The sequence below is a fragment of the Sinocyclocheilus rhinocerous genome, unplaced genomic scaffold (assembly GCF_001515625.1).
Source record: "Sinocyclocheilus rhinocerous isolate Xijiao unplaced genomic scaffold, SAMN03320098_v1.1 scaffold971, whole genome shotgun sequence".
Lineage (NCBI taxonomy): Eukaryota > Metazoa > Chordata > Actinopteri > Cypriniformes > Cyprinidae > Sinocyclocheilus > Sinocyclocheilus rhinocerous.
This window is the reverse complement of record NW_015666552.1, coordinates 35,095-47,529: the sequence shown is the minus strand read 5'-3', so window position 1 is coordinate 47,529 and position 12,435 is coordinate 35,095. Positions and strand designations below refer to the sequence as shown.

The following is a 12,435-nucleotide window of genomic DNA, read 5'->3' as shown; positions in this document are numbered from 1 at the left end:
ATATGGTGTTCATTGTGTGTTATAAATAATCATAATCTTAAAACTTATAACCACAAATGCGTAAGCATTATAATGTATTATAATTGTTGTTATGATTATTTATAAGATTATATAACATATTATAAGGTCTTTTATAATGCATTATGCATTCATTATAATGCCTTAAGAACACCCTTATAATGTGTTATAAATATGGGCTTCATAGAAAGTGTTACCAGACTTTTCTTTAAAAAAAACAAAAATTAAGGTTAAAAATATGCATGCACTTCAGTGCAAGTAAACACAGCAAATAAAAAAAACTGATCTTATTACATTTTGATCTTATTATTTTATTATTTTACATTGGCATGGCAAATAAATTGCAGTGTTATTTTAGTATCACTGAGATATTAATATTTTTTAAAAAAATGTATTTTTATACTTTCAATTTTTGTTAAAGTTTTAGTAATTTAGATGTTTTTATTATTTTAATTCGTACAATATTTGTCTATATTGTTTTTATTCATTTTATTTCAATTTCAGTTCATGCATTTTCCATATTTTTTCCCTCTCTCTGACTTTCCGGTTGTCCCCACTCTCTCCTGGCCACCTAACCCACTGTAGTTTAATACAACGATTTAGTCTACTTCCCACCAATGCACTTCACAAACAGCTGCATTCTACACGCCATGTTTCCTAGATACATCACAAACAAACACCGGCACAGACTAAGAATGCGTTGCTTCTTGATTGGTTCTAAACATAGCAGTGATTGACAAACCTAGATACAGCCATAGCCGTGCCATGTTCTCCCCATGGTCTGGACATCTCAATTGGTTTTTGACATTTTTGACTGAAGAATCTTATTAGTTTCAAAGCCAGAGGGGTGAAACTGCTTAATCGTGAAGCTTTGTAACACTTTTCAGACTCTTACTTCCTACAGTAGATCTATGGCAAAGAATGACAATTTCTCTGATAACATTGAGATTAACCATGGAAATGTCATCTAATGTTTTTTTTTTCTTTCAAATATTTAATGACAGTCTGATGCTGGTAGGAAAAAGTAAAGCATTTACAACTTCTAACTATAAATCAGCTAGAGCTGTTGACATGTTTAAAGATTTTTATTTTATTTCATTTTATTTGCGGCTGTTCTATGCTTAAAATGACATTTCACCCAGTAATGAAAATTCTATTATCATTTACTCATCCTCATGTAGTTCTACACTCATAAGACTTTTGTTCATCTTTGGAACACAAATAAGATATTTTATAAGATAATTTATATATCATCCATTAAAAATCCACTAAACCAAAATTATCACACATCAAAAAGCAAACTGAATCATTTATAATCATATACAGTATAATATAATAATCATACATAATATAATCCAGTTGGCGTTCTGATGCGTCAAACACTGTGTTTACCATATATCATGCTCTCAACATATGTGGTTTGATGAATGCTTTTGAATTACAGCTTAAATTAAATCTCTTCATCTTTGAAGACTTGGGGAGAAAAAACACTTGATTCATATAGACTCCTTTTATAAAGTCTTTTTGTCATTTTTAATGCATGACCATTTTAGTTGCATGGGTTTTCAATTGATAGACAAAAATAACAAGAACATAAAAATATCTTAATGTGTGTTCCCGAAGATAAATGTAAGTCCTGTGGATTTAAGTTATGGCATATTTCATGTCATGTTGTATTTATAAACAAAGTGCACAAAGGTGAATCAGTCTTCTGACTGACTCTTATAATCATGATCATCGCTTTAATGTCACTTTAAAAATCAGCGTGAGAATCTCATGTGGAGAATGAAAGTTTGGCAAGTGTTTCCAGAGGCCGAACTAATACAACATATGTGGGCTTTTCATACGAATTGTTAACACACTGTTAATAATTTAACCTGGGTTAGTAATTAATCCTTGGTGTAACCATGAGATTTCACACTGTAGATTTGAAATCCCTGGACTAATGTTCTCATTTGCATATCTATGGCTTTTATAACATCAGTGGAGAAATACAGCATGCCTGAAGCATGCAACTTGTTGCTTGTCCAGCAGTGGAAAGGTCATACGTGAATCCGCTCTAATTTTATCTTCTTCTGAAATATACTAGAATAATAATGTTTCTTCATTATTAAAGAGATCGCTCACCCAAAAATGCAAATTCATGTCATTCCAAACCCGTAGGACTTTGGTTAAACTTCAAAACACAAACTAAGGTATTTTTCATAAAACCTGAGAGGTATCTCTCCCTGTCCCTTTTGTTTCTGTCACATGTGCGTCACATGCTAGGATAAACCTTGCTGGTTCTTGTGCCTTTTCTTATCTCTTCACAAGACTTGGATCAATCCACTTGATTCATCTTTTTAGTTACCTGGACTTGGAGGGACAGAAACCTGCTGAGTTTCCATGAAACTCATGTTGCATGTTGAGTATTGAATTACTGAATATCAGAGGTTACCTCATTAAAACGCATGTATATTTAATGAGTTAAATGCCAAGACAGTTTATAGTTGGCTGTCTGTTGTGGAAGAACTTCCTGTAATATTCTAGCAACATAAGTAACATTTTGGCTTTTCCTTTTTCCTACTCATTGTCATGAGACTGTGTTGTTTGGACCATGTTATCACTCCACTTAATATGTTTGTTTTTTATTCACAAATGTGTAAGCGCAATATATTTATAGTTTTTGTTCTCAAACTGTTTGAAAAATCGACACTAAACCCTACCCTAAATCCAACCGATAGTGTTATCAAAAGCAAACATGAGATGAAAAAACATTTGTCGAATCAACCATGCCATTTTAGTTTGCTTCTACTAGTCTGAGCTCTTTTATTGTGACTCGTGTTACACGGGACTTGCTTTACACAGCACTATTGCAATGCTGTACCAGGTGAAGATACCGAGCAAGTTTACTACATCAGAAAAGCCAAACATATGGAGATGTAAGTGTCAAATATATTGCTTTACAAATCAAGCACTATGGTAAAAGTGTTTTTAGATCATAACATAGTGTTGTGCAAGAAAATAAGCCTTTATTAACTGATAATCTACCCCTGTAATATAAAATTGTGTGAAAAGGAAAAAAAAAGTTGTTGTTTTACTGCCACTAGTGTTTATTTCAGCAGGGGAAATTGCAATGAATTGCATGTACACATGTAGGTATGCTTTTGTTTTATTATATTTGCTTTGCAAAAATGCAGACAGAGGCACATTATTACCAATGAGCCTATGCTGGTTAAATATAAAGAAAAACAAGAGCAGCATTCTAAAGAATACACTGAAGCTCACAGTGTTTCTATCACTTCCTGTTATTCCGTATCCAGGTGTTTTTCAGCATTAAATTATCCTAAACCTCCTGTAATTCAATGTTTAAAATGTCCCATTATGAAGCAATCACAGGAAACTAACGAACCATTTCTGTCCTGTCCATCATCCTCTCTCATCAACAAGATCATCGACCATGTGTGTCTGTGTGTGAGACTTCATGATCAAACAGCCAGAACAGTGTGTTAATAATCAGACCAAGTCAAAACATCATGGTGGCCACGTACAAACAGAAACACACACACATTTATGTCCTTGGCAAATGTTATCTAAGTGATTTACTTTGTGACCAATTCTTAGAAGTACACAATGTGCATCTCAATAAACATTTAATTCGCCATGTTCTGTTCGACTGCATCTAAACAAACACCACACACACAAAGGAACCCACACACTGCATGTAAGGTGATATTTTCCAAACTCTCATCAATCCACCTCATCTCCGAGAACAGACAGTCTTACACTTGCACACACAATAGCAGATGGACACACGCCAACACAATAGCACCATAAAGACATCAACAGTATTTTAAGCCCTAGTTCGCTATAACACATTTCTTTTATGATATGCAGCATGCCACTACAAAGCTATCAGCTGTCTGAGCAGCTGCATTGGCGAAACATCATGGTGGCCACATACAAACAGAAACACACACACACACACACTTTAGATTTCCATGTGCTTCAGAGGGAGCCGGAACAGAGAGACTCCCTGAGGTGGAATTAATGAAAAACCCTTTCATGGAAAACTCATCAAGCTGAGAGAGAGAGGAGGAGACTGCTAGCGTGTGTATGAGAGAGAGAGGAACGGAGAAAGTAAGAAAGAGATAGCATGTCCTTGTGTGTGTAGTGAGTGGAGGGGGGGTCAGAGCGCGTGACCTCTCATTTCATACTTTAATTAAAATCTCCCCCTGACGTCCTCCTCTCTTCCACGCTGGCTCGCCTTCCCACAGAGGCCATCAGTGCCAGCGCACACACACACACACACACACACACAAACACACACACACACACACACATTCTTTCCTCAGCCCTCCACACCCGTACACAAACACACACTCCATTTGAAAAGACTCTAATGTCCTCCTGTGTTTCATTAGCTCTGTAACATTCTGTAAACACCAGGGGGACTTTCAGAGCATTGCTTACACCACCATTACACTGAATACACAAGAGAACTATCAGATGCTAAAACACATCATATACAAACAGCTAATGGATCCAAAAAATGTCTTTTTGAGCACCCGAATGAGAATTTTGTCAATTAAGGATAAACCCCTTGGTGCAATTTGTGTACAAACGGCTTTACTTACACAGAGATCTGTTCTGCTCGTGTTTTATGATTAAGGCCCCTTGAGTCCACAGACATCATATTTAACTTGTGCACAACATTGCGAGAACAGCTGTTATCAGAGTAATCCATCATTTGTTTTACAGTGTGTTTCACCTGCTCAGCAAAAAGAGAATCAAAAACAAGAACTAAGCACCGTTATGTCCTAAAGACCAACATGAGTGGGTGCGCACCTATGAAGATGTGTGTGTGTGTGTGTGTGTGTGTGTGTGTGTGTGTGAGAGATAAACAGCAGCTGGAGTTTCCCACAGATCAAACAGAGCAAGAACAACAATGAACAAAGTGCTAAAACCCCATGATGAACTTTATGCCCAATAAAGAGGTGCTTTATGCTAATATGAATGTAACTCATCCATTCAATACCATGACCACAACCACTTCAAGATAAACTCTAAACCTCAGTTCAACATAAAAGAGATACCCAGATATCCAGGCTGTTAGATTTAATCATCTCCTCTTTAGATCTCAAATATGAGATTGTCTGTGGATGAAATAAAATGAAAAGTTATTTTTCAAAAATTCAAAATGATTTACAAATTACATTTATATAGGTATACGGTGACTTATACCTCTTCACACTTTACAAATCTTCTGTGATGAACATATTTTTGACTTAAAATTATTTTAAAATTAATATTGAATTGATACTGAAAAGAAAACCTTGTTTAATTAGTCTGGCATGTTATTATAATTAATAGTTATTATTATATTATTATTTGTTAAAAAATAGATATAAGTAAATGTTCGAATATAAATATATTTACTAAATAATAATAAATTATATAGAGGGAGAGAGAGAATTTTTTTCTTTTCTTTTTTTGTTAAAAAACTGCTCCACTGCTTGTTTATCTCTGAAAAATGTTTATCTGTCAAATCAAAGTCATGTGAAATGACCAACAAAAGTCATGTATGAAATATGAAATTATATCATTGAGCGCACTCTTGCAGAACCTCATGACTATATGACAAGTTCAAAAAGTGCATTAAAATATAAGATAGTTTTACCTTTTTGTGACAAGTTTAATTCAGGTTATATAAAGTGATGTGCTGCATCCCCCAAACAAGTAATTATATTTATGAATTAATAATGCATACTAATTTAAGTATAATTTAATTAATCATAATTAATCATAATTTTCAAATTTATAATTCATTATATTGTTCAATTTATTTTTACACATATATATTTAATGTCCATGGAAAATATGTTAATATCTTTCTATTCACGTTATATTTTTTTATTTAATTTACTTTTTTAAATTGGTATAATAAGAACACATTTGTTGACACGTGTAAACTAAATTTGTAGATTTAAAGATAAGTATTTTACAGCCGTATGTAATGATTGATATTAGAGGATTAAAAATATACTGCAGCCTTGAAAGCGTGGCAATCGAAACCTTTCGTGATAATATAGAGTGCAAAAAAATTGTGTGGATGGATTACAGATCTGGTTCTGTGTCACACATTCACACACTCTTCTATTTTCCTTCCACTAATCCCTCACTCACACACTGTGGAAGGGCCGAATCAAACCTTGCTGACTGATAGAGGCTCGTGTTCCTGCTGGAAAGGACCTGAAGGTCAAGGGAAGACAGAGACGTGCAGAGACTTCTGTTTGAGGTAAGTGCATTTGTGTACGTGTGCAGGAGAAAGGGAGAAAAACAGCAGGTGAGCACAAGATAAGGGGAATTTTTAAATGAAAGCAATCAGACTGACATCAATTAATTGTCAGTGTATAATTTGCTGTCTAGGGTGCCAGTGCTGCTGCTATGGGTATTTGTTTTGACTGTAATCTGTGGCCTTTAAAATGTCTCTCATTTGAAGATCAGAGAAAGAGAACACACATTGACACACTCCTCTCACACCGAGCATTCACACGACTTGAACTCTGTGACAGGACAATCTTCAAAGACACAAATACCCATTTTTGCGGAGTATTCGCAAAAGGTTTGCACTAAGCTACGTCTGTCATCTCACTTTCTCACAAAGGCACACATTAATGAACACACAGGCCTGAATAAGCTCCACTTCACAGATGGAGAGTTTCTGAGAGAAAGGTCACAACACAAAGCCAATGAGTCGTGATACATCACGTCCGTTTAAGGCTTTCTGGAAGTGAATGTGATTCTACGAAAATAAATAATTCAGTAAATAAAGGCTGACTAAGTGCAGGCTAACTGTAAGAGAAGGCATAAGCATTTTTTTTTACTATTACGAGCAAAAACAAAAACACAGCAAGCCCAATGCCTTTTATGGACATTCAAAACTTCCATGCTAGTGAATCAGCCTTTAAATAATGGAAAACATTGTGTGCAACAGAAACCGATTGCAAAGTCTGTTGAGCATTGTGAAGTGCTGCAGTAAATCAACTATTAGTTTTTATGCTGATCCAAGACGAGTTTTGTTGCTTCAAAACATTTACCGTTAGAATTTAGTCATAAAAGGAAATGCTCGGAGTGATGAATGACGCAGACAGACCAAGTCAGCACCTATAGGCCATTTTTTTCTGTCTGCCAGAAAAAGCTCATGGATTAGATGACGGTCAGAGAAGACATATCTTTTCAACAAAGACGAGCGCTGAGGAAGTAGTCAGATTTGAGGAATAACAGCAGTGTAGCTCAAGAAAGGACATAGAAAGTTATTTGAGTCTCCCAACATGGGGTGGATGGGTGGGTTAGCTGTTTAGTTTCTTCTCCTGTTAACTTACGTTGTTTTATAAAACCTATTTAAAGAAACAATAACATGCCAGTTGAGCAGAATCTCTTTATCCGGTCATGATGTATGAATCATTACTGAAGCCACCCTTTGCACCCTAACCAAGAAAATCTATGAGAAAACAATTTCACGAGGTGGCAATTCCATATGAATTTGTATGATTTTTAGAAAAAAAATATGATGTAAACAGCACAAAAACATGAATGAAATTAGCCACCAATTCGGCGAAAGTAAAGAGTGCGTTGGCCTCAATCTCTCAATTTAAACTCCTCAGTTAGGTCTTTTGAGAATTCAAGGGACAGAGGTCCAAGAGTTTAGCCCACGCTGTCTGCCCTTGCTATCTGATCTCCATTCAGCTCTGCCAAATTTAAAACATTAGGAGGCCAGACATTGATTAAATAGTCATTATACAGAGATAGAAACATTTCAATTTGGCGGTTTTGAGCTAGAGTTGGTCAGAGTTTGGATTCTTAGATGCATTTTCATAACGAATGAGAACAAATTGAGCAAATTGGAGGTCAGGAGAATGGTCTACTTCCTCGCATAAATATGTTGTGATACAAATTTCAAAACACATTTGTAAATTTGCCGATTAATCCTGAGGCAAAAAGTATTACTATGATTAGGATATAATTCAAATGGAGACAAAAAGGGCGGGAGGACTGTTAGAGAGCACCCTTTTAAAACTGCCGCTCTAGGCAATATGAAAAATTTATTAATTTCTGCAGAGAATCAATTTCTATATTAGACACCGCCGGGGAGCGAGCGCTCAGGCAGGAATCAGAGATTCTAATCTCGTTCCAGTAACTTGTGTCACAAGCGCTTAACATCTCCTCACCAGTGCCAATGGCTGCCTAAATGTGCTCTTTAATAAGCAAGCAGCTATGAGCTGGTGTCATAAATTTGCTAACAGACACCAAGGTTTAGATAAGCAAACCTGTACTGTTCTTTCAAACAAGGCTCACTTAGTTCTCTTTAATTGCTAAACAAGTGTAGCCTACAACTACAGTTGTTTTATTGTGAAATAACTCAATCTAATGGATCCATATTATTATTATTATCAGAGTTTGGATTCTTAGATGCATTTTCATAACGAATGAGAACAAATTGAGCAAATTGGAGGTCAGGAGAATGGTCTACTTCCTCGCATAAATATGTTGTGATACAAATTTCAAAACACATTTGTAAATTTGCCGATTAATCCTGAGGCAAAAAGTATTACTATGATTAGGATATAATTCAAATGGAGACAAAAAGGGCGGGAGGACTGTTAGAGAGCACCCTTTTAAAACTGCCGCTCTAGGCAATATGAAAAATTTATTAATTTCTGCAGAGAATCAATTTCTATATTAGACACCGCCGGGGAGCGAGCGCTCAGGCAGGAATCAGAGATTCTAATCTCGTTCCAGTAACTTGTGTCACAAGCGCTTAACATCTCCTCACCAGTGCCAATGGCTGCCTAAATGTGCTCTTTAATAAGCAAGCAGCTATGAGCTGGTGTCATAAATTTGCTAACAGACACCAAGGTTTAGATAAGCAAACCTGTACTGTTCTTTCAAACAAGGCTCACTTAGTTCTCTTTAATTGCTAAACAAGTGTAGCCTACAACTACAGTTGTTTTATTGTGAAATAACTCAATCTAATGGATCCATATTATTATTATTATTTTTTTTTTTTTTTTGTGCTCTGATAAACATTGTTCTGGGCTGCATTTCCAAAAAGCATCATAAACTTAAGCTGATTGCAAAAATGGCAATTATGATATGATACTTTTAGGAAACCCGCAGTCCTGTTTGAATGCAGTGTCAGCAGTGAGGTAACGTTCTCTGTCATTGATTGGTTCTGTCTTGCAGCATTTGCTTGTATTCGGATGAGCAGGAAAATAGTTATATTCCAATTATTCTCTAATATAGTTTTTGTCAAATTCAATACATATTATAGGCCTATGCATTAAATTTCTAGCTAAACAGGCTAAACAAAATCACTGAAAAAAGGCTGAGTAATGGTACTTTTTTATTTGAGTACTGATACTTTCGATACCTCGATATATCGATACTTCAGTATAGGTCCGCCTATCCCTACTCTCGAGCGCAGATGTATCAGTATGTTTGCCATCAATCTAAAGGTCAGATAAATTTGCGTTATTAATAGGCTACTAAAGGGTCGTTGTTTTCGATGGCAACAATGTCAGCAGCAAACTATAGGCTAATGACAGCTCAACAGAATGTTAGAGCTTTTATAACCAGCTGTCTGAACTGATAACGACATTCAATAACTAGCCTACCTTGGCTAATATAATATGCCACGTTGTGAATCGCTGCAAATTCGTTCTAGGTGTTCTAGTGATACTTGTGGTGCACCTGAAAAGCTACCCACGGGACAACTGCCGATTAACCTGTGAGTTGACATTCGCTTTAACTCGTTACAAAAGCGGACTAGTCCCATTAAATGTTTATATAATAGACTGATAAGATCTCTCTCCCTCTCACTTTTCCATATCTATCTCCAAAAGTGTTTGTTCTCACCTGATACGTTTTAGAAAGAGACTGAAACAGCTACATTCAGTCCTATTCTGACTGCCTGATTGATGGTGAAACACACCTTCCCTGCCCAAAAGGTGAGTGTGGTGTACTGTATATTCAATGCATTTCAGTATAAAAGTAACCTGATATGTGCATAATTATCAAAGGCTTAATTGTTCAGATATGTGCACGATTATCAAAGGCCAAACTGTTCAAACTGGATCATAAGCATGATAAATGTGCTGTGCTCAGCAAAGAAGAGTTTGTCTGCGCAAGATACAGTACTGATAGGAGCTCAATAAAGCCGCAGAGTGCAATGTGCCAAGTACTTTAATTATTTTTACTTTAGTGCAACTTCTTAAAACTTTTCAAAGTATGTTTACAGTATAGAAAAGAAGCCTACTCATCCCGCGTAGCTCTGAGAAGGCTATTATTTACCTTGCATTGGTGCAGTCGTTATACAGAACCTCGAAGTCTTTTCTCGATATAAGTTTGCAGCGATTGACTCCAGGCTGAATCGCGCCGAGTCCACGGAGGACGCGAACCTGCTCCACGTTGCACACCACAGGCGTTATCTCCAGACGTTTGAGTTTAGTGTACACGGTATGCAGCCCACCGACCAGGTGCTTGAGAAACAGGTCAAAAGCCTGCGGGAGGCAGATGAGCTCGTTGCCGTTGACAGTGAAAGACGCGAGGTTTGCGCCTCGGACCTCGACCATTTTACACTCGTTGTTTTGAGGGGTGTTTTCCACCGGAGAAGGAGTGGAATACACGGGTTTGTGCGGGAGACTTCCGATGGGGATGCCCGGGCTCGCGGAGGAGAGCAGTTCCGATCTGAAGAGGCTCGGTCCGGATGGGGTGACGGACGGTGAGGGCGAGAGGGTCGCCGGGGTCGAGGAGTTGAGCGCCGCGGCGACCGACATCAGAGGCGCGTGGGCCATCGGTGTCGCGGGCAGCAGCGCAGCCGGTGTGGCCATGTTCAACACTAAATAAATGTCTTGAAAGTGTTCGGACAAAAGTAACGTATCACGGGAGAATTACTAAAACAACAACAAAAACAACTCGAAAAGTAAAATCAGCCTGGCACGGGGGGGAAACGAGATGTTGTCTGTGCGTCACGACATCGATCAAAGTGTGATAGTGACAGTGGGAATAAGTGAGGAGCTGCGCTGGAGCTGCTCAGACAAGTTGAATCTGTCACATTGTGGTCCGGAGGAGGAGCCAAGAAACAAAGAGAGTTTGGAAGAGACACAGCGCGCACGTGCGTTCCTTTCTTTCAAAGCAGGTAGATCTGAAACAATGAACTTCACAAGAACACATGCTATTGCGGGCGTTGAGCAAGATTTACAAGATATCCTTTATAATACTCACAGTAAAGATAAACAAACAGAACAACAGACTACACGTTGAGCGTGTTTCTTTAAGCCATTGACTGTTAAGTTGGTTATGTTATGCAACTTGGAAAGGTTACAAAGTTTATGGAAGGACAGCCGTATATTGTATGAATTCATGCTTGAAATGAAATGAACAATAACAGCACTTCAATAGTTAATGGCGCTTTGTACATGCACATGGGCAAGTGATTAATTCGCCGCGTGAGAAATTCTGATGAAACAATATTGAAAGCAATTTAAATAAAGCTCATTTAAATGTCAATTCTCATGGTTGGGGCTTTACTATAATTGGCTATTTAATTAAAACAATTTTCACGGTCATTAATACAGCCCGAGCGTTGTAGTGCACTGACATATTTTAATTACATGGTATTAACAAAATTGATATGCCTTAGAAAGCACGGTGAAAATTTGATTAAGAAATGATTAAAGCAATTATACATCATCCCCTTATGGACATTACGAGTATATGACTGGTCAACACTGAGAAAGAGAATAAAACAACTTATTGTGCAGTTGCAACACTTTTTAAGTAATGGAGTGAAGAAGAAAAAACATAGGCTACTTGCTGCTTAAAGAAGAATAATTTTCAATTTTTTTGTTACATTATGAGGTCGAGCATACAAAGAGACAGGATATAAAGCTTATACTGCCATCTATTGTGAAGGATTTGGGAAGTGAAAATAATTAAGCTGAAATGTCAATGACTATTTGTTATTTGCAAATACCCAAAAGTGCTCATGACTGCAGATCCTATGGTTGGTAAGAGTTCTTAACATTTACAACCGCTAATCTCAGAATAAACACTTATGGTGTCTCTTGAGGCAGAGACATTAATCTCAATTATCAAAATACACTTCTCAGAGGCATCATGATAACCCTGGTACAGCAGGAGTCACTTACGTACCCAATTACATTGACACTTACAGCCTGCCGCTTGGGTTTAGTGACATTTCACAACACATTTAACAAAAAGTGTTCTCCAGTCAGTCAGACAATCCTAGTATACACACAATGTTATCTGCCAATATTTTTACAATTATCTTACAATAACATTTTTAAATGGCCACTCTAAATGATTTGATATGCATGGTTTAAGAGTTCACTTCTGCTTTCATGCTGATGTTGA

At 36.9% G+C, this 12,435-nt stretch overlaps 1 protein-coding gene across 1 annotated transcript in view; it reads right to left on the bottom strand.

Annotated features, from left to right (window-relative positions):
• LOC107732708 (dachshund homolog 1-like) overlaps positions 1–11,286 on the bottom strand; it is a 63,812-nt gene extending 52,526 nt beyond the window's left edge. The window contains exon 1 of the mRNA XM_016544121.1: positions 10,351–11,286. Coding sequence (XP_016399607.1) covers positions 10,351–10,889 — 539 coding nt within the window. The 5' untranslated portion in view covers positions 10,890–11,286. The remainder of the gene's footprint in view (positions 1–10,350) is intronic.
• Between the last annotated feature and the right edge of the window lie 1,149 nt (positions 11,287–12,435).